We start from the raw sequence: 24,517 nt of genomic DNA on the forward strand, positions 1-24,517 counted from the left end.
ACAATTGAGCAAACCAGGTGATATAATCTGCCTGTCGGAACATCATACGACCACTGGTAAAAATAAGTTAAATGTTACAGGATTCAAGTCAGCTTCTTACTTCTGTAGAAAAAAATATGGAGAAATGAGAAGTTGACAGAAACTGTTTTGATTTCAAGAATACTAATAAATTTTGCACTCAGAACAGCACTTAGAAGCTTGTGCAGCAGTAATAGTATTTCATATGTCCTTTATAATAGTATATACGGAGCACCTTCAGGAAACTTTAACCTATTCATAAAAAATCTGGAGGCTCTGATGTCCCATCTCACAGTAAAAAACAAGAAAATAGTGTTTTCTGGTGATTTTAATGTGGATTTATTGAAAAGGTCTGTCAGTGACCAATTATTGCAATCAGTAACATTGTCACTCAATTTAATTCCTACTGTGAACTTTGCAACTAGGTATGTAAATGTTCTGACACTAATATTGATAACATCTCCGTACACAAATCCAGGGAAAAAAGTTGTATCACAAAACCAATAGTAAATGGGCTATATGCCCATGACATGCATCATCAGGATAAGAATCTATTAAATCTGAGTTCATGAAGGGAAAAAAAGGGGGTGGGGGGGAGAAAAAAAAAACCACTCAGAAATTGAGAATTTTAGGAGATTGCTCAAAGACATGAACTGGATAGTTGTTTACAATACTTTTGACTCAAATGCAAAATACAAAGCATTCATTAATAAAGTTACTTCCTCTTTTGAAAATTGTTTTCTGCTAAGAGTAACTCAAATCAAACAGAAGTCTAAAAATAAACCATAGGTTACACAAGGAATAAAGGAATCATGTGGGACAAAAAGGAAGCTATATTTACTATCCAGGAACAGCTCTGACTTTAGCATTGTAATGTATTGAAAATAACTGTGTGGGATGTAGTGAAAAAAGTGACAAGTAGAGCCAAAAAGGAAGAGGAAGAGATAGCTCTAAAAATAAATGAAACATTGGTAACAAGTGCATGTAGTGTTGTAAACTTCTTAAAGAAGTACTATGTCTCTGTTACTGACAGCTTGGGGTTATCAGGTTCAGTAAACAGTGCCATGGAGATTCTGTGACCAGTCTTTACAAATAACTTCAGTAAAAGGGAAATTACACTCATGTATCCCAAACAACTAGCATCCATCATAAAATCCTTAAAATCAAAGTTGTCTAGTACAGTAGTTATGACAACATGTCAATGAAGTTAATCAAAGAGCGCTCACGTAAGTTGAGTTCTATTTTAAGTTATTTGTGTAATAAATCTCTTATCAGAGGAACATTTCCAGATTGGCTAAAATATGCTGACGCTAAGTCTCTTTACAAGAAGGGGGATAAATAGATACAACTGAACTATCAACCAATTTCACTTTTGCCAGCTTTTTCAAAGAAAAGGTTGTGTTCAAGTGTCTCCTTAAGTATCTGACTGCAAATAATACTCAGTTTGGAATCCTTAAGGATTCCAATATAGAGACGGCTATTTAGATGTACAGTGGCAATGTCCTTAATTCATTAGAAAACGCATTTTCAATGACCTGTCAAAAGCCTTTGACTGTGTTAATCACAAGCAAATCAGAATTTTATGGTGTCACTGACGGTGCTGCGAAATGGTTCGGGTCTTACATAACTAACAGGAAACAAAGGATTTCACTGCAAAATACCTGCCGAGTAAGTGGTCAGTCATCATCTGACTGAGAATTAATTACATGTGGTGTTCCTAGAGGTTCCATCTTGGGTCTGTTGCTTTTTCTTGTGTACATAACACATTCATGACTTCTCATCTGTTATACTGCCAAATGTAAAGTTTGTTTTGTTTGCAGATGATACAAACATTGCAAATAAGTAGCAAATCAAATACAAATTTACAAATGACCGCTGATAAAATTTTCACTTATGTTAATAAATGGTTTAAAGCTAATTCACTGTTAAACTTTGGTAAGATCCACTCTATGCAGTTCCAGTTTCCTTCCCCCATGTGTGTAACCTATATACATACAAACAGTATTAAATTTCTGGGATTACAACTCAACAATAAATTCAGTTGGGAAGGGCTGAAGCACCTGAACCAGTATTTATCTGCAATGCAAATGATGTTAGATAAAGATATAAAGGTAATAAAATTTGCATACTGTGCTTACTTTTATTCTATTATCTCATACGGGATCATTCTGCAGAAAATCATCAAACACAGAAACAGTATTTAGCATACACAAGTATGCAAACAAGACTCATTTGTGGCATAAATTCAAAAATATTGTGTAGAAACCAGTTCAAGGACTTGGGTGTTCTAACCACTGCTTCTCAGTACATTTATTTCTTAATGAAATTTGTTGCAAGTAATGCGTGTCTACTTACAACCAACAGCTAAATACATAGTATAAATAACAGGGATAAGAACAATCTACATATAGACCTATAATCACTTAACTTGGTCCAAAAAGGGAAACACATTTTCAATAAACTTCCCACAAACGTTAAAAACTTGGTTCAGATAAAGCACAGTTTAAACAGAGTTTGAAATACTTTTCGATAAGCAATTCCTTCTACTCTACAGATGAGTATCTTAACAGGGACTGTTAGACCAGCACAAATAAAAATACCTGTTAAGATTTCAATTTTGACAGCACTTCGTCACCACACTCAAGATTAGGTATTTTGTGAATGGGAAATTTATTAAAAGTGAATGACTATGTTTAATTCTGACAATGTATCAATTCTGTAAATATTTGCTGTCCCTCTTCACTGTAATGTACTCACATATTTTATCAGTCTCCTGACAAATGATCAGGGTAGTGAGGATTATATTCAAATGATTTACATTTTTTTTAATTTTAGATTTTATGACTACTTCCATACCCAGGAGACTCATCTCATTTTTAGGTCTATGGAATGAAAAATGACTCTAATATAATTTCAAGAAGAATGAATACAGTTTAACCTGACATAGCCCTGTTTATTTATACAAAAAGTTTTGTCGGTCCCAGTGAAAGGTACCTTAAAAATGCATTAAATAAATCTTACACACATGTAACGCACACTTCTGTAATTCATTGTTGTTGTTGTTGTTGTTGTCTTCAGTCCTGAGACTGGTTTGATGCAGCTCTCCATGCTACTCTATCCTGTGCAAGCTGCTTCATCTCCCAGTACCTACTGCAACCTACATCCTTTTGAATCTGCTTAGTGTACTCATCTCTCGGTCTCCCTCTACGATTTTTACCCTCCACGCTGCCCTCCAACGCTAAGTTTGTGATCCCTTGATGCCTCAAAACATGTCCTGCCAACCGATCCCTTCTTCTAGTCAAGTTGTGCCACAAACTTCTCTTCTCCCCAATCCTATTCAATACCTCCTCATTAGTTACGTGATCTATCCACCTTATCTTCAGTATTCTTCTGTAGCACCACATTTCGAAAGCTTCTATTCTCTTCTTGTCCAAACTAGTAATCGTCCATGTTTCACTTCCATACATGGCTACACTCCAAACAAATACTTTCAGAAACGATTTCCTGATACATAAATCTATATTCGATGTTAACAAATTTCTCTTCTTCAGAAACGCTTTCCTTGCCATTGCCAGTCTACATTTTATATCCTCTCTACTTCGACCATCATCAGTTATTTTACTTCCTAAATAGCAAAACTCCTTTACTACTTTAAGTGTCTCATTTCCTAATCTAATTCCCTCAGCATCACCCGATTTAATTTGACTACATTCCATTATCCTCGTTTTGCTTTTGTTGATGTTCATCTTATATCCTCCTTTCAAGACACTGTCCATTCCGTTCCACTGCTCTTCCAAGTCCTTTGCCGTCTCTGACAGAATTACAATGTCATCGGCGAACCTCAAGGTTTTTACTTCGTCTCCATGAATTTTAATACCTACTCCAAATTTTTCTTTTGTTTCCTTTACTGCTTGCTCAATATACAGATTGAATAACATCGGGGAGAGGCTACAACCCTGTCTCACTCCTTTCCCAACCACTGCTTCCCTTTCATGCCCCTCGACTTTTATGACTGCCATCTGGTTTCTGTACAAATTGTAAATAGCCTTTCGCTCCCTGTATTTTACCCCTGCCACCTTTAGAATTTGAAAAAGAGTATTCCAGTCAACATTGTCAAAAGCTTTCTCTAAGTCTACAAATGCTAGAAACGTAGGTTTGCCTTTTCTTAATCATTGTTATACGTAACAAATCCCAGTGAAATAAACTGAGTTTATGAGTATTCAGTGTAAAGAAAAACCAGTCCAAAGTTGCAAATTTTACTTTTTTTATTCACTCAGTAACTAGTTTTGGAGTGAGACCCATTTTCCAACATGGCGGAAAATCAAATTTACAATCACATATAGCACAGGTATTAACAAATTTTTAAGTATATATCATTTCAGGACTTATGTAAGGCAGTCAAAATTGCTATTACGAAGATGTGAAAACCATGTCAAAAATGTGTAATAGTTACAGTGCATACAGATAACTGGCAGTTTACTGCAACTCTTGCCATAAGGAAACCTCGGGAAGGGGCCACCCTATCGGGATAGAGGAAACCTTTTTTTATTTATTAAAATTTCTCCAACCAACAAAATACAACAATTAATACAATAACCATAGAAATCAACAATAAAATTAATACTTTTTACAACCTTTACCAAAAACAGTCAAATGTTTAAAATGACTGAATAGTAAAACACAGCAGGGCCACATACGCTATGTATTACAAAGTTGTATACGATTTTGGCATGTAAAAATCATTAAATGTTAACAACATTAGTATTAAAAGATACCTAAACAATAGGAGATATGTCCCAGGTAAAAACAGACATTAAATCACAAAGTTGTCTTTTACAAAGCATCAAAAATGTACTTGCCACCCTGAGAAAGGCAGCATAGCCAAACTCATGGGCATATAGGGAGGGAATGGAAGTTTAGGGGGAGGGGGGAGCGGGGGAGGGTTGGAGGGTGGAACATGAAGACTGAGGAACATACAGGGGGTTCAAGTGGGCAACATGGCAAGAATGTAAGTATATTATCAGTAGTAATAGAAGAAAATAACTGAAACTGGACCACAAATGACTTTTAGTCCTTTTTTTTATATAATCAAATAAATAAGAACTACCATACTCAACAAAGAAACCATATGTAACTCAGGAGTACTTGTGCAAATTATTTATGCTAACACAAAGAAACTAAAACTAATTTTGAAAATAATATAGTGGTGAAGACCACATCGTCAACCAGTAAACCGAACTTCATAATTGCCATATAGATCACACCACATATGCAGCATAAAGGCACAACAAACACACAAACTTTATTATCCAACCAGCAGCAGCCCATAGGCACCACAGACAATAGTGCATACTGAAATCTAAAGTTGTGCTCCTCAGTATATCAGCAAGAGAACATAATGATGAGAGGAGCACATGACAAACCAATAGCAATTGCAAGAACTGAACTGCATACTGCAAAATTTGCAATGTATAAAAATACATTACAAAATGCAAAATGCAATACGAAATGCAAAAGGGAAGTGGAAGGAGCAAGGGGGGGGGGGGGGGGGGGGGGACGAGTTGTGGGCAGTTAAGTCAGGTGGATAAAAAATGTGGAAACTGAACTCTGTACACGACGACGAGCCCTAGGACCAAGATGTCGCTATTAGAATATTAGAAAATGAGTGTTAGGGGTGGGGTGGGTATTGGGAGCAAGGGGAAGGCAGAAATGTGGGAAGGAAAGGGGGCGGGGCTAAGTCCTGGAGTTCAGGAGTTCATAGTCCAGGAGACGGTGGAAGTAACAATGGGGTTGGTGGTAAACTATAACAACACAGCAAAGAGCCGACTAAACCAAACAGACTTGTTTGTTCAACACTGTCCAGCTCCCTTATTTTGCTTTTAAAAATCTCAAATTACTCCAAAAATATCCAACTGCATATCTTTCGACGCGTGATGAAAAATCTTAAGTGTGTTATCAATTGTACCAACCCAATTACCCTAATTTTTTAAATGCTGTCCAAACACAGCCCTATTAAATTGGCCTACATGATTTTTTTTTTTTTTTTTTTTTTTTGAAATGGGTGACAAACTTCTACCCATTTGTCCAATATAAAATGAGTCACAGTATCCGTATTGTAACTGAATGTACAGTGGATGAATTATATTTATCACCCCGACAACTTGCCAGATTGTTGAGCCTATGTTTCAATTTATACCTTAGTTATCCACCGTATGGAAAACTACCCTACATCTTATTGGGAAGGAGTGGGCCAACTTTACACAGATTGGTCTCATACATTGCAACACTGGGTTCTTTTTTCCATCATCTGTCTATTGTGGTTTCATTGCCCTATGTTTCCTGTACAAACCGGAAACCAGAACACCGCAACCTGCTTCAAAATGTTTAACTCTTTATTAACATTGTCCTAATTGAAGCAAACTAAACAGTCATTCACAAAGTACAAAAGTAGGCTACCTTTTATCTATTGGGGTGATTAGAATAATTGCATACTGTTTGCAGACTGTGTTGGCTGCAGAAAAATTGAGAAGCCAAGGCTCTCATCACTTCTGATAATAAGGAAATCCAGAAAACTCAATTTCCTATCCACTTCAACTTCCAATGAGTACTTAATCTGCTCATTGAATAAATTAAGAACAGATGCAACCTTGTCGTTAAGTGCTCTTCAAAATCATAAATACATTACCAACAAACCTTTTATATAAATGATTAATGGAAAATATCATATAAAGATGTGAAACAAATACTAACAAAGAGATAGAGGGGCTGGCCAGTACTTACCTCAGCTCAGTACAGCCGATAGATACACAAAAAACAACCGAAAATTTACGTTCCTAGCTTTCGGAATAAATGTTCCTTCATCAGGGAGGAGAGAGGGGAAAGAAAGGGAAGAAGGGAAAGTGGATTTAGTTACTCACAACCCAGGTTATGAAGCAACAGGGAAAGGAAAACAGGGAGGGTAGCAAGGATGGATGCATGGTTGTCAGAGGGAAGCCAAAGATATTCTACTGTCAGTACTGTGCCAGCTTCAAACCAAAGAGGATGCTTACAGAAGTAAAGAGGTATATAGTATAAAGATAAACACAACTATGTAGGATGAAAAGTTGCGTGAATGGCTAAAGAGGAAAGGGAAAGAGGAGAAGACTGAAGAGTAAATGGGAGTGTGGTTGTTTAACGTAGGTTGAGGGATTCCTCAATTTGTTTCATTACACCAATAACCTGACCAGTGCTTTCCTCTCCGGCAACTATCCTGCAGAACTTGTCCACAAACAGATCTCCCGAGCAATACATTCCTCCCCGTCTAACAACAATGTTCCTACCCCCAAACCACACAGAAGCATCCCCCTTGTCACCCAATATTATCCTGGCCTCGAATACATCAATAAATTACTCCTCCAGGGATATGACTTTCTCAAGTAAACCCCTGAAATGAGATCATCCCTTGACAAAATTCTCCCCTCACCACCCAGAGTTGCCTTTCGTCACTCCCCTAACCTCCGTAACATCCTTGTTAAGCCCTACAATATTCCCAGACTACCTTCTCTACCCAGCGGTTCCTACCCCTGTAACCGACCCCGCTGCAAAACATGCCCCATGCATCCCCCCCACAACCACCTACTCCAGCCCCACTACTGGTAAAACATACACAATTCGAGGCAGGGCCACGTGTGAAACTACACGTAATTTATCAGCTGACATACCTGCACAGCACAACCTTTTACATCGGTATGACTACAACTAAACTGGCTGAGTGCATGAACGGACACAGACGAACTGTCCGCCTAGGAGATGTCCAATACCCAGTAGCGGAGCATGCCCTCCAGCATAATTCTAGGGACCTGCTACACTGTATGTGCCATTTGGTTTCTCCCACCCAACACCAGTCCCTCTGAACTGTGTATCTTTATACTATGTGCCTCTTTACTTCTGTATGCGTCCTCTTTGGTTTGAAGCTGGCACAGTACTTACAGTAGAATATCTTTGGCTTCCCTCTGACAACCATGCCTCCATCCTTGCTACCCTCCCTGTTTTCCTTTCCCTGTTGCTTCATAACCTGGGTTGTGAGTAACTAAATCCACTTTCCCTTCTTCCCTTTCTTTCCCTCTCTCCTCCCTGATGAAGGAACATTTATTCCGAAAGCTAGGAACTTAAATTTTCGGTTGTTTTTTGTGTATCTATCGGCTGCACTGAGCTGAGGTAAGTACTGTCCAGCCCCTCTATCTCTTTGTTAGTATTTGTTTCAAACCTTTTGTATATGTATATTAAAAAACATCAATGTCATCAGAGAGATCCTGATTCAGTTTAAAAATTCTACTCTCCAAATTATCAAAATAAGTGTCAGCCAACAAGCACTAGAGGCAGTTGCCCTTCGCAAGTCCTTCTGGCTGTTGGTACACTTTATTATCAAAACCGAAGTAATTATATGATAGACTGAGCTGGAGGAGATCAAGAAACTCAATCGGCTCCCCACTGCTCATAATAGCATAATGCAAAATGCAAAATGTTATTTTTGATAAGGGAAAGGGTTTCCTCAATTTGTATATTGGTGTACAAATTCATAATATCAAAAGATGCAACTACCATATCATCTGACATTTTAAGTTTCTGGTATTCAACAGCAAAAACTGCAAAATTTCATACACCCTAATTACTGGGGAACTTACACACTCCTTTCAGTTTCCAAAAAAAGAAACTTAGTCATGTAGCATAAGTGGAGAATACCTACCATTAATTATAACACACACTTTTTGCAGCTTTATTTAATTTCATCTGTACGTTAAGAACAGGCAAATTTGGATTCATGCATATCAGACTCCGTTTTTCCCGTGGTTTCATCAAGAACTGTAAACCATCAATTTCCTTTTAAAGCTACATTCACAAACTTTATTGGATCCTTATTAATTTGCCACATACCATTATTTGTCAAAAAAATCCAAAACCTTTTCCCTGTACATTACCTTTGATAAGATGACTAATGTATTTCCTTTATTGGCTTTTATTATTAAAGCATTCTCTTCAATTTACAATTGATGCCCGCCAAAACCAGTTTCTCACTATGCCTAGCCCTATTGCCCTTAGCAATGAGGTGCTACTTAGCTAACAGTTCCTGTGTTTTGACATCAACTAATGTCTCCACAAGACAATCCAACTTGTCGTATGTGCATGCTGCCATAAGTTCAGTGATCAAATTTGCTACAATTACTCTCAGATATAAGAAGCTGAAGTGAATAACCTGACTCCTTGTTAAGAATGTATATTTTCTCATCTGTAAACTGGATATTAGTTAAATTAACAACCCTTTCAACAGAAGTAGGTGACTCAGGAACAGCGCTATTCACAGTCCTACCCAAAGATAATTGTCTAAGCTTATCATTCAGTATGCTTCGTATTTCACTTCATTTTACACTAACATAGGCGTCAACTTTTTTGCTAAAGAACTGAAATTGTAAATTTCTAATACATGCTACCAATCACAAATGCAAAAAAAATAAGATCTTTGTTAAGTTTGTCTTCTGCACCATGCGCTATCCTAATCTCACTCTCTGACGACACTGTTTTTTATAACAGATTTTCGGATGATGTTTTCATGATTGTGAAAGGCACATACGACAAGGTTACATCTATTTTTAATTTATTCACTAAGCAGATTAAACGACTGTTGGAAGTTGAATTGGAGAGGGTTGGTACTATTGAAAATATACTTATGGTTCTGCATCATGCATCAAAAGTTGTGCAGTTGGATGTTTTGGAGGAACTTGAGATTTTTAAGAGCAAAATAAGGGAGCCAGATAAAGTGTTGAACAAACATGTCTATTTTTGATTTAGTCAGTTCTTTGTTCCCAAATGATCTATAGTTTATACTGTGTTTTCCTACAATCAACCCCACTGTTATTTCTGCCAACCCCTGGACCACGATCTCCTGTATGCCCAGCTTCGCATCTGGCTGTGTAAAGTTTGTTATGAGAAAGTTTTTATGCTTGTAACGGGTCGGAAGTGATGATTTTTAATCTCCTATTGTTTTGGTTTCTTTTGACACCAATGTTGTTGTTTACATTTAATGATTTTTACATGCCAGCATGGTATACAACTTTGTAATACACACTGTATGTTGTGCTGTTGTGTTTTACTGTGCAGTGATTTTAAGTATTTGACAGTTTTTGGAAAAGGTTTTAAGAGGTGTTAATTTTACTGTTGAATTGTATGGTTATTATAATTGTTATATTCCTGATGGTTGGTGAAATTTTAATAAATTAAAAAATGTTTTCTCTGTACTGATAGGGTGGCCCTGTCTCGAGGTTTCCATACGGCAACAGAAGCAGTGAACTGCCAGTTATCTGTATGCGCTGAAACTGTTTGTTGCACATTTTTGACATGCCTTTCACATCTTTAGAAACAGCATTTTTGGCTATGTTACACAGCATTTTTGACTATGTGAAACAATATGTTCTGTATTTTTAGGAAGTGCTTAAAAATTTAGTAATACCTGTACCATACATGAGTGGAGCTTTGGTTTTCTGCCCTTAGGATGGAAAAAAAAAGAGGTCTCAGCCCAAAAGTAGTCATCAACTGAATTAAAATAATAATAATAATAATAATAATAATAATAATAATAATAATAATAATAATAATATAATAATAATAATAATATTTCCATCTTTGGACTGGTTTTTTGTTGTACTAATCAACAGAAGTCACTGATCCACAGTCACTCCAACATGCTGCAAATTCATAATGAGTATTGTTGTTCGAAAAGAAGCCCTGTGATATTTTCCTTAACTTTTTTGACATATGCAAATACAGCAAGCGGGTGCCACCGCAGAGACAAGAGTCAAAGACATGGTTAACCAGAGCGGGCAGCATGGAAACAAAGATGCTCCTGGTGCTGTTGCTTTCAATACAACTTTCTTTCATGGTAAAAGTCATGGTTGAAGTTTACCACTGGACAGTGACATTCTATTAGTTGCTTTCGATCAGCCATGGGGGAAAAGAGAAAGGAAAAGTTACACACTAGATCAGGAAGTAAAATTCATATGAGAAGTGGATGCTAATCCAAACATCACAAAATCTGAAACTGCTTCAGATTTAGAAATTGCCTATACCACACTATGTACAGTTATCAGCAAAAGAAACAGTATTTTTAAGACTGGGTGCAAAATCAACAAAACACAGTTATCAGCAAGACAGGAGATCTGTAGATTATAAAAATGTAATTTTTACCTGGTTGAAGCAGCTCTTCCAATCAACAGTGACATGCTCAAAGCAAAGTCGACAGGTTTAGCTAGAGGTATGAACCTCACTGCTGATTTCAAGGCTTCATCAGGATGGTTACAAGAATCACCATGTTATCACAGGGAGAACAATTTATGGCAAATCAAAAGCTGTGGACAACATCACAGTACAACACTAGTGCCGATATCTTAAGAGAGTAACAACCTCAAAACACCTGTAACTGTGACAAAAACAGTTTATTCTACAGTCTGCTTCCTAGTAAAACATTAGCTGAAAATGGAGACATGCCTTGTGGGGAAGAAAAGTAAAATTCATGTGACTTTTCTTCTTGCCACAAATGAAAGTGGATCTGATGAACTTCCCCTATTTGTGACAGAAAAATCTAAGAATCCAAATTGTTTCAAAGGTGCAAAGATGAAACCTACAGAATAAAAATCCAACAATAATTCTGGGATGACTATGATCTTAACTGAACAATGGTTAAAAACTTAACATCAAAATGAAAAAGAAAAAAAAGAGTATCCTTCTTATGTAGTGAGTTGCAGCACCTCCAGCCAAGTATTTCTGCAAAATGTTTGTGGAATTTTTCCACTAAACTGTACTAGTGCTCTGTAACTGCAAATTTTGAAGTGCTTTAAAAAAAATTCATAGCACTGACTGATGAAGGAAATGAAAATCTCTTCATTAACTTACCCAAAGCCGTCTAATTTGTATCAGCTGCTGGTGTACTCCTAAACAATCAACAACTGTTTCCATAAAGCTGTTGCCTCAGTGGAAGAGACTGCCACTGATGGTGGTGGTGGTGATTAAGTCGTGTCTGATAATGAGCTAGCTCTACTGGAGGGTGCAGATTTTGACAGTTTTGTACATTTTGATGATAATATCTCTGTGTGTGTGCACTGAACCACAGGAGGAGGAAATTATTGCTTATGTGTTCCAGCAGCACAGTGATGATCAACATGGACCAGCTTCAAGTGACAGTGATGGAGATGACGAATCTTGAAATGCCTAAACTGAGTAAGATGTCAAGTGCAATCAATGTGTGCAGCAATACATCACTGCAAAAAGCTGTAGTGAAAAAGCTCTGAATTCGTAATAAGTTTGCAAAATGAAATGGGGTACGAGGGGTGTTCAGAAGGTAAGGTGACTTTTCGAATTTCATGGAGAATGTACATTCGATTATCAATCTTTTTTTGTTATGTTGGTACACACATCCCAAATATATGTTCACAATTTCAAGTGTACAGCATACTTCATTTGTTTTTGACAGATGTATCTGAGTGTGATCAGCAATTTTTGATTATTGTAAAATATGGAGCAAAGAATTTGCATCAAATTGTGTGTTTAAAATAGAATCAAGTGCTCTAGAACAGTTGAAATGTTGACAGTAGTATACAGTGAGTCTGCTCTAAAAAAAAAATGGTACACACTCTTCCAAGATGGCAGAGAAAATGCCAATGACAAACCTCGCTCTGGACGCCCTAGTACATCAACAACAGATAATAATTTTGAAGCTGTGAAGAAGATTGTTTTGGATAATCGTCGAATTACCATAAGAGAAGTTGCTGAGCATGTTGACATATCGGTTGGCTCTTGTCATCCAAATTTTTTGGACGTTTTGGGCATGGGATGTGTGCCAGCGAAGTCTGTTCCAAAACTTCTAAATTTTGATTAGAAGAGCCGTTGAATGAGCAGCCCTCAGGAGCTCTTGAATGATGTCAGTGATGATCCTAATTTGCTCAAAAGAGTCATAACTGGTGATGAAACATGCATTTATGGTTATGATGTCCAAACCAAAGCCCAATCATCCCAATGGTAGCATCCTGGAGAGCCAAGACTGAAAAAACCACACCAAGTTTGATCAAAAGTCAAAGTTTCGCTTACAGTTTCTTTTTTCCAATTACTGTGGTGTAGTGCACCATGAATTTTTGCCTCAAGATCATACAGTCAGTAAGTAGCGTTACCTTGACATTACGTGCTGTTTGCAAGAAGCAGTACACAAAAAAGTCCATAACTGTGGCAAAACAATTCATGGCTTTTGCATCATGATAATGTATCTGTTCATTCATCATTGCTTCCGAGAGATTTTTTTGGCCAAAAACATGATGACAATCATGCGTCAGCCACCATATTCACCAGATTTGGCTCTCTGCGACTTTTTCCTGTTCCAAGAACTAAAAAGACCTATGAAAGGACAAAGATTTTAAACAATTGAGGAAATAAAAACTGCATTGCTGGAAGTACTCAAGGCTGTACCAAAAAGTGCTTATGAGAAGAGTTTCAGGGATTGGAAGATGCATTCGCACAAGTGTATTGTATCTAAGGGGAATTACTTTGAAGGCGACAATATGAATACTGATGAATAAATAAATAGTCACCTCACTTTTTGAAGACACCTTAACTTAACATATGAAGTAAGTGACAACAAACCAAATTATACGAGTTATTTAGAGCAGCATCAAGTTCAAGACCATGTATTTTTTCTTTAATACTGCAGCTTCGTTGTTAGTACAGTGCCAAATTAGAACACAGTACTTAATTTCTCTACAGCAGGAGGGAACAACATTTTTTCTTTTAATACTGTACTCTTATCTTTGCCATTTGTACAGTTTACACATGTAGGCCATTGTATGTTCTTTTTCTTTTCAGTGAAAAATATATGTATTACTGTATCTATGCCTGGCTTCTAAGTAATTCTGAGTTACAAACAATCTTCTCTCCTCCCCTTGATATGTGTATATATATCAGGTTCAATTCCAATTAAAAAAAAAAAAAAAAAAAAAAAAAAAAAAAAAAGCAATTGCTGACATGGATGAATGTTACCAAACTATCAGCCTAATAAGTCATGGCTGCAAAATACTAACATGAGTTCCTTACACAAGAACAGAAAAACTGGTAGAAGCTCACCTTGGGAAAGATTAGTTTGGATTCCGGGGGAAAATGTGAGGCAACACTGACCCTATGACTTATATTAAAAAGATATGTTATGGAAAGGAAAACCTATGTTTATAGCATTTGTAGACTTACAGAAAGCTTTTGACAATGCTGACTCTATACACACTTTAAAATTCTGAAGGCAGAAGGGGTAAAATAATGGTAGTACAAGGCTACCTGTAACTTGTATAGAAACCAGAAGGCAGTTACAAGAGTCAGGGGGGCAAGAAAGAGAATCACTGGTTGAGAAGAGGGTGAGACAGGGTTATGGCCTATCCCCAATGTTACTGAATCTGTATACGAAGTAAACAGTACAGGAAACCAAAGAACAATTTGGAGTAGGAATTAAAGTTCAGGAATAGAAATTAAAACTTTGAGGTTTGACAACGACATTGTAATTCTGTTAGATACATCAAAGAACTTACTTGAAAGGGCAGCTGAACAGAATGGATAGTGTCTTGAAAGGAAGATATTAGATGAATGTCACCAAATGTGAAACAAGAATAATGGAATGTACTCTAATTAAATCAGATGTAACTGAGAGAATTAAATTATGAAATAAGACACTTAAAGTAGGTGAGTTTTAGTATTTGGGGATCAATGAAACTGATGACAGCCAATGTAGAGAGCATATGAAATTTAGATGCAGTGGCAAAGAAAGTGTTTCTGAAGAAGAAGAACTGCTAACATCGAATACGGATTTGAGTGTTCGGAAGTTTTTTCTGAAAGTATTTGAATGAGGTGTCACACTCCATAGAAGTGAAATATGAATTATAAACTGGTTTAGACAAGAGGAGAAAAGCTTTTGAAATGTGCAGCTAAAGAAGAAAGCTGAAGATCAGATGGGTAGATAGTGCAAGTAATGAAGTGGCACTGAACAGAATAGGAGGCAAAGAAATTTTGTAACACAAACTGACTAGAAGAAGGAACTGATTGATAAGACATTTTCTGAAGCATAAAGGGATCACAAACTTAGTATTGGAGGGAAGTGTTGCGGGTAAAAATCATAGGAGGATACCAATAGATGAATACATTAAGCAGATCCAGAAGAAAGTAAGCTGCATTTATTTGGTGCTGAAGAGAGTTGCACAGATTATAGTAGCATGGAGAGCTGCACCAAACCAGTCTCTGGACCTAATACCAGAACAACAACAAAGCATGCTTACTCCTGTGGGTGAAGTTTCAGCCACGTACAGTAAGAGTACTTATTCAATTTTCGTGACTGGGGTTCATGGTCATATAAAATTTGTTTAAAGACATGACCATCACTTTCAAGTGTTAAAAAATATTTTTCCATAAAATAAATATTGCAATTTTGGATGTTTAGCCATTTTAAAGTGGAGCACAGCTGAATTTTTGTACTTCAGCACATGTCAAAATAGAATTAGCACTTTTTTTACATGTAACTATGAAAGTATGCTCCGACTGAACAGTTCACCATCACCCAAAAAGAACTATCTGCTTCCCACCAACATTCACATTTTAAACTGTTGCTATAAATACAGATAAATTTTTGAAAAAAAAAAAAATAAATAAAACACACACAGATAGTGGCATTTTATCACAAGCGAGCTGCTTTCAGCACACACACACACACACACAAGTTGTTAATGAATCCCTGAAAGTCACTGACTTTTTTCTTGTGTGTTACATAATTGTATCTGCTTTCCATTCATTCTGTAATCAATGGTATTTGACCTATGTTAAATTTCTTCATAGTGCTGCAAGCCATCGTATTGTGCAAATTTAGAACAAAAACCACTTCCTCATCAAATACTCTCTACGACTTCCAACTACAGAAGAAAGATGAATATGCTAGTAAGGACATACCTCCGCAAGTTCATCGCGTTCATCAGGTGCATCCCCTACAGACGACCCAGATCCGAGAGGACCCTTTTCCATTTCAGGGCAGGAGTTTGCACGGCGTACTTGTACTTCCCCATCGGCAGTTAATGCACTCATGCCCCCAACACTGTCAACAATTCCATCAGACACTACTGACTGACTGTAGAAACGGTGGCGATGGTGCCTCTGCTGCTGGATGCGTCGCACCATTTCCAGCATTGATCGACTGCTCGGCATGTGCAGTCCACCCGCTGCACACTCTGCTCCTCCTTCTTGCCCACACTCTTCATACTCTCCAACATGTCCGCCAGATGAAACCACATCTTCCAAAACACTGTCACATTCTCGCTCCTGTGCAAATAAATATTGGTAGAATGATTACACAGCCATGTTCTAATTACTTTAGAGTATATTAAGATTAAGCTTTCCTAAACTGAAAGACGGTTTGAACATCACAGTAATTGTTAGGCATGGGCCTACTGAAGATGGTATGTACTTATATTCATCTGTTCACTGAACTTACCCAGCTAGTTATGGGGGAAGCTAAGGTTTAACATCAATTCACAATCATTGGTACATCTACATAAATATTTTTGAGTACATTACAAAATTATATAGGTATCCAATTATATTGTTGTCATGTTCCACAACCACAACTCTCATGAATCTTACATGGACACCATACACTGGTATACAACTAAAGAACAGGTAATGAGGTATTTTATTCCAATCAGAATGATTTTTCATTTCTGCAGACTTATCAAACTAACATTTGTGTATTCTTTAAAATACTGATTCACGAATCAAGTTAAAAAGAATGGTGGACATCAAATTATTTTTATAGTCTTACGTTCTTTGGGGGATGAGAGACATTACAGACCAGCCTGAAGTTCAAGGTCAGCCTAAAGTTTTCCAGTTCTGGGCAATAAACACTTCTGTTATTCAGGTGTAAATTTTTTTTGTCTTATTTTCAAGTTCTGTAATTTCACCATCTTCCCCATAATGCAGACAGCAGTTTCACACAATGTATCCATTGTGAATAGGAGTGAAAATATTTGAGAATAATAAAAATTATGTTTTGCAGTTCGTCTAAGGCTTTTTGGATGTACGCTTTTATTCAAATAAATTTTTGTCAGTTGATTTTCACAAACCACCTTGTGCACAACTGAGCAAAGGAACAGAGAGAGAGAGAGAGAGAGAGAGAGAGAGAGAGAGAGAGAGAGAGAGAGAGAGAGAGAGAGAGAGAGAGAGAGAGAGAGAGAGAGAGAGAGAGAGAGAGTCAAATGCTTCCCAGCACCAAGATTCTCAATAATGACCACTATGATGACAAGTTCTTCAATAATGACAGCCATGGGTGGTGTTTATAGAAGTTGATTGGGGGGGGGGGGGGGGGGGGGGGGGCGAGACAAATTCTAAATTCTGCAATCAATCTCATTAATCTACCAATTTTTTAGTTATAAAAATACATCTGTCATTTTGTAAGCAAACCTAACCACAAAGTGACAGGGCCAATAAGATGAAATAAGTAAAAATTAATTTCTTCTCAGTAACTGTGGTAATCTTACACGACATTAAGACTTTGAAGCCCAGGCACTTTGAAGAATATTGGGCCTAGGAAAACCAACAACTGATGCTGATATTTGAAGCACATATGCAATTTACGTATTTACAAGAGTAACACATACTAAAAAAGGGACAAACTTCGAGATTTAATTTTTATTTCTTAATAAATCACAATTTTTTTAAAATTTTAATTAACTAAAATGAAAAATAAATAACATTTAATGAACATTTTAATTAAAAGAAAAAGTGTGAATGAGTTATTAAGCAATTTCTCCCCATTGAGCTTCCAAAATTTCTTGCTCGCTCAACAAACATGACTTATCTGAGGCAGAGTTATACACATGAAATTATGCCAATACGGTCATACTGGCCTAGTCATTCAAGACAGTAGCTGTTACATCCACTAAATTTTCTTTTAGAATCTGTTTATGAGAAAACAAAATATTATTGTAACTGCGCTGGGCGGCTATCTGAGTTATGACAGACTCAAAGCTGTATGGAACAGTACTGGGCAACCAATCATGAAAATTAAATGTACACCAACAATATCCGGAATGTGTAAAATTTTTGAACAAATGTAAAATTTAATTTTTTGTAAGTTTAGTGATTTTACCAAACTTGCTACAGTCTCAGTATTAATAATCTACATTCACAGCGTCAATACTCTTCAAATTTTCACATTGCTTAAATGTGAAGCAGAAATAACAAATAGGTTTTATCAGTGATCAACTTTAAGCAGTACGGTAAAGCAGTAAAGTCTCTTAAAAACAGATAGAAAACCATGTTAAATTGTCTATCATGTTTTTCCTCACAATGTGTTTGAAGCGTTATGTATAAACATGTGTAATTCTGATGTTACTTGTATCTGTATGATATGTCAAATGCTGCTTGTTGCTTCAATTGCAGCAGCTGACAATAGTTGTCAATTACTACTCCATTGTCGGTATCCAATAACGGCATTCTCATTAAAAAAATTCTCATTGAATCAGATCAGATCTACAAGTTTGGTGCTCGATTTTTCAAATGTTTTTCTAACCGATTAAAACATAAGAGAAGGAACACTAATTCAATAACAAGTTTATCTTTTGTCCATAGGTGATGAGGTGTTTCTGTTCTATACAGGTAGTATCATGTTTTCATCTTGTTGAGCTTCAAGCAAAAGAGACCAGAAGGCGGAGGATTGCATCCAATCTTCGAAGTGCTTTCTTGTTACAGAAGTGTCAAAGAGGGGTGTACTCTATCATATTATTGTTTGGAAAGCTTACCACTGATGAAGCAATGTATTCATTTTACAGCCGAGTGAGTTTTTGTGTGTATATACAGTATGGAAATGAACAAATTTAATTTGTTGTCTGCGTTGTCAGTGATCTGTTAAATAAATGAACACTATTCATTTATTGCCAAATCTCACTTTAGTCATATATCTTAAGGCTGTTTATCAGCCAGGAATTCATGCTCCAGGGTGAAATGGCATTCAAACAAAGTCAAAGTTTGTGTGATGAAATGGAGAGAGAAGAGGGAAGTATATTATTCGTTAACAAGGCATACAGTATCATTCGGATCAGGTACCAAAAAGAATGGCTTAGTTATACTGAAGCCACATCCAACTTTAGATTATGATGTTAACAAAGCTTGCAGTACAGTGTGTTTCAGCACAGAATTGTCAAGTGATGATGGAGGTTTTACTGCCATCTACTGCTAATGGGAATGTCAAATGCATTTTGGTTGTACAAATCAGTGTTACTTGAGGGTATAACAGTGACTGACTTCATCACCTCACTTGCGTCTGAGCTCCTTGAGGATGATGTGTATCAAGTTATCAAACCCCAGTACAAAGTGAAATGCTACATAGTTGACAGAGACATTTAAGCAGCACCCACAAGAAAGAAGTATGCTGCCTGGGTATCTCCTACATGTATTGCCAGGTGGAACAAAAACGGAAAATGCTTTTCACAAAGAGAGATAGTACCTGTGTTAGCTTTGCTTTGTGCATGGCAACTTTTTTCAAGATCTATTACACAAAAGAACATAATGAGTCTGTATAAAAACTATAATGAGTGTGTAGAAAACCATACTAGTATTTACAAATATATGTTATGTATTTTTCCCAATCTACAACTTATTCAAATTTCCAAAAACATGTTGTGGACTATGTGCTTATCCATAAACAATTATTTTAGCAATAGGTAAAAGTAAATGGAAGTGGTGATAAAATGGAGCCTGACTTGTCAAAATATTTTACCTAATGACAAAGTAACACTTATTTGAACACTGTTAATTTTGTAGACAGAGTAGGTGCAGGCTGAGTTAGTTTAAAGTGAGCACTGGTCCTACTCCAAATCCCATGCCACTTTCCTTGACATTGACCTGCATCTGTTCAATGGCCAGCTTCACACATGAAGCCTACCAAAAAGCAACACTACCTCCATTATGACAGCCGCCAGCCATTCTACATCAAACGGTCCCTTCCCTACAGCCTAGGTCTTCGTGGCAAAAGAATCTACTCCATTCCGGAATCCCTGAACCATTACACCAACAACCTGAAAACAGCTTTTACATCCTGGAACTACCCTCCCAACCTGGTACAGAAGCAAATAACCAGAGCCACTTACTTCCTCATCCCCTCAAACCCAGAACCTCCCACAGAAGAACCCCGAAAGTGCCCCACTTGTGACAGGATACTTTCCGAGACTGGATGAGACTCTGAATGTGGCTCTCCAGCAGGGATACTACTTTCTCAAATCCTGCTCTGAAATGAGATCCATCCTTAATGAAATCCTCCCCAGTCCACCAAGAGTGTCTTTCCGCCGTCCACCTAACCTTTGTAACCTCTTAGTTCATCCCTATGAAATCCCCAAACCACCTTCCCTACCCTCTGGCTCCTACCCTTGTAACCGCCCCCAGTGTAAAACCTGTACCATGCACCCTCCCACCACCACCACCTAATCCAGTCCTGTAACCTGGAAGGTGTACACGATCAAAGGCAGAGCCATGTGTGAAAGCACCCATGTGATTTACCAACTGACCTGCCTACACTGTGAAGCTTTCTATGTGTGAATGACCAGCAACAAACTGCCCATTCACATGAATGGACACAGGCAGACAGTGTTTGTTGGTAATGAGGATCACCCTGTGGCTAAACATGCATTGGTGCACTGCCAGCACATTTTGGCACAGTGTTACACCGACCGGGTTATCTGGATAATTCCCACTATCACCAACCTGTCAGAACTCCGGAGATGGGAACTTGCCCTTCAATATATCCTCTCTTCTCGTTATCCGCCAGGACTCAACCTCCGCTAATTTCAAGTTGCCAGCGCTTATACCTCACCTGTCTTTCAACATCATCTTTGCCTCTGTACTTCCGCCTCGACTGACATCTCTGCCCAAACTCTTGGCCTTTACAAATGTCTGTCTGTGTGTGTGTGTGTGTGTGTGTGTGTGTGTGTGTGTGTCAACATGCCAACACTTTCGTTTGGTAAGTTACATCATCTCTGTTTATGTTGTCTGTGACACAGCTTATGACACCAATCATGATACCAATCACAAAATGAAGAAGTGCCCAGCTACCTGTGGAACAATCCCAAGAACATTATCTAGTAAAACATGAAAACAAACAAGAATGAATTTTTTTCTGTATGACTCAGTGACAGGGGTACTTAAATCATAAATATCTTGGCAAGGCACAGGTACCAGAACTGATTGCTGAGCTACCTGAAAGACTACTTCAGACTGGATGGATTTAAAAATGCCCTGTGGAGAGAATTGCATATTTTTAAAGAGAGGATCAAAGAATGATGGCCCTCTCAGCTAAATAGAATTCAAGCAGGAAGTATACCAAAAAAGGTTTTACCTTAAGTGAGAGGAGACATTTGGACGGCCAGTGAAACATTGGCAACAACTTCCTATCTGACTAGAAAAAGAGGACTGCATATTTCATGGATGAAGAAATATTTCATTGCATTTCAGTAATTCTTTTTATATTTAACACCACATCATCCTATTTGACCATTAAAGTTTCATAAGTCCCAACTATGCAAAACTTTAAGAAATTTTGTACACTATTTGATCAAAAGTATCCGGACACCCCCGAAAATGTATGTTTTTCATATTAGGTGCATTGTGCTGCCACCTACTGCTAGGTACTCCATATCAGCAACCTCTGTAGTCATTAGAAATGATAGAGCAGAACGGGGTGCTCCGCGGAACTCACTGACTTCAAACATGGTCAGGTGATTGAGTGTCACTTGTGTCTTACGTCTATACACAAGATTTCCAAGCTCCTGAACATCCGTAGATGATTGTGAAGTGGAAATGTGAAGGGGCAATACAGCACAAAAGCATACAGGCCGACCTCGTCTGTCGACTGACAGAGACCACTGACAGTTGAAGAGGGTCGTAATGCCTAATACGCAGACATCTATCCAGACTAACACAGGAATTCCAAACTGCATCAAGATCCACTGCAAGTACCATGAAAGTTAGGTGGGAGGTGAGAAAGCTTTGATTTCATGGTCGAGAGGCTGCTCATAAGCCACACATCATGCCAGTAAATGCCAAACTATGCCTTGCTTGATGTAAGGAGCGTAAATATTGGACAATTGAACAGTGGAAAAATGATGTTTGGAGTGACGAATCACAATACACAATGTGGCGATCCGAAGGCAGGGTGGGGGTATTGCGAATGCCTGGTGAACGTCATCTGCCAGCGTGTGTAGTGCCTACAGTAAAATTCGGAGGCGTAGGTGTTATTGTGTTTTTCATGGAGGGGGCTTGCACCCCTTGTTGTTTTGCATGGCACTGTAACAGCACAGGATTACATTCATGTTAGGACCTACTTACTTCCCACTGTTGAAGAGCAATTAGGGTATAGTGATTGCATCTTTCAACACAATCGAGTACCTGTTCATAATGTACGGCCTGTGGCACAGTGGATACACAACAAGAACATCCCTGTAATGGACTGGCCTGCACAAAGTCCTGACCTGAATCCAATAGAACACCTTTGGGATGTTTTGGAATGCTGACTTTGTGCCAAGTGTCACCAACCGACATCAATACCTCTCCTCAGTGCAGCACTCAGTGAAGATTGGGCTGCCATTCCCCAAGAAACCTTCCAGCACTTGATTGAACGTATGCCTGTGAGTGGGAGCTGTCATCAAGGCTAAGGGTGAGTCAACACCATATTGAATTTCAGCATTGCCGATGGAGGGTGCCACGAACTTTTAAGTCATTTTCAGCCAAATGTTCGGATACTTTTGATCACATAGTGTACATTACAAACAATTTAGACACCTGAAGAATAGATATATCTGAAGGTAAAGTATTCTGTAGTATGCAACTTAAGTAAATCACAGTCTGAATTCACATAGCAGTCAGATGATAATTTGGTTTACATCAGCTTGAGTCAGGAACAGGATTTGTCAACCATTAGAGAGGGAGACAAAGAAAGCAGAAACACTTTTCCAAAGCAAATCAGCTCGTCAGAGACAATATAGATTCTGATTTGAAACTTTTGTAACATACTTATCACACTGAACCTCATCACAGAACACTGCATCTTAGGAAGTAAAAGTTTTAGTACTAAAATAATTAGCTTTTTGTCCTGGCTATATTTAACTATATTTAATGTAACACAAAGTCAGTTAACACAAAGCAAAATTGATACCCTTTTATTTCATAAATATGAACAAAGTGATATTATTCAATAATGCTGGTTCTGCAATTGATAATTTGAAACAGCATAATTTAAAAACTGAGACTTTGTGTAACAGGTGAAATTGTGCAGCATAAACAAGCCTGATCCTGATGTTAAACACCACTGTGCAATGCCTCGGTCTGGGGACTGAACCACCTTGCACAAATGCAGAAAAAACTATATCATGGGGAGGGGGCGGGGGGCATCATTGTGGTAACCATGAACGATGAAGTAAGATGACATATTCAGAATGGAAGAGAAATAATTTAGGAAGCGGAAAAGCTAGACAGTATGTCTGAAGGGTAAAACTGGGCACCACTACAGCTCCGGCTATGCTCCTCCTGAAGCTGACTAAGGAAGAAGGGCAGAACAAATGAAATTGCCACCGACCAATGGCAATGCCCAAGTACTATGACATGTTATCTCTTCTGGAATGGGGCTGCTACTGGTGGAGAAGTCCTGGCCAGCAGACTCTCATAAATATCCCTCCAACTCAGACCCTCATTCTCAGATGTATTAAGTTGTTTTCAGATGCTCACTGATGTTCTCTGCACATGGCTGCAATGGGTGTGTACATGATGCCAAGCACTGCCAGCACCATCTGCTGATTTTGAGGGAGAGAGTGACTACTGCAGCAGCTGATTGAGTATCTGGCCATGCCATCGATCACATCAACCACGGACTTCATCTCTGGTATCAGCAAGCAACCACCTGTACTAAGAATTGTACGCAGATGTCTAGGTGCCCCATACTGCTGGGTCTCCCTCTGAATCACTACTTCCTGCTGGTGGCCAATGCTCTACTAGGGCACCTGTCTGGGATTGGGGCAGCCCAGTCTCTGTCACTGTGCTCTGGTTCCAAGGGCTTTCATTGACACAGATCGTCACCCTGGGGTAGATAAACACCTTCAATGTTAATCACAGCTGGCACTACAATTTGAAACCGTGCATCCCTGTGCTATATTGTACAGCCTGAGGCAGGCTAACACCTTGGATGGCAGTCATGTATTTGCAACAACATGTGGTCCCTGCTGCTCACTCCAGCACTTGATACAGCTTGTGCATGCTGATGCCTAGGCTTCTATATAGTAATTAGTGTCACTTTCAATGTCACAGAGGGCTAACTGGGAAGAAACATCGTGAATTCTATTTGAAATGCTTCAGTGGCAAGCCAGCAATGTGAATATCTTCAAGGAAGAACAGGCTCTGAAAGAAGATCAGGCAGTCTAAA

General features: G+C 38.1%; 1 protein-coding gene across 7 annotated transcripts in view; it reads right to left on the bottom strand.

Moving 5' to 3' along the window:
• The window catches only part of LOC126266808 (hamartin), a 295,524-nt gene that overhangs the window by 117,355 nt on the left and 153,652 nt on the right, over positions 1–24,517 (bottom strand). For all 7 annotated transcript variants that reach the window (XM_049971361.1, XM_049971357.1, XM_049971360.1 and 4 more), the window contains one exon: positions 16,012–16,377. In XM_049971361.1, coding sequence (XP_049827318.1) covers positions 16,012–16,377 — 366 coding nt within the window. The remainder of the gene's footprint in view (positions 1–16,011; positions 16,378–24,517) is intronic.

Source organism: Schistocerca gregaria, chromosome 4 (assembly GCF_023897955.1).
Source record: "Schistocerca gregaria isolate iqSchGreg1 chromosome 4, iqSchGreg1.2, whole genome shotgun sequence".
Classification (NCBI taxonomy): domain Eukaryota; kingdom Metazoa; phylum Arthropoda; class Insecta; order Orthoptera; family Acrididae; genus Schistocerca; species Schistocerca gregaria.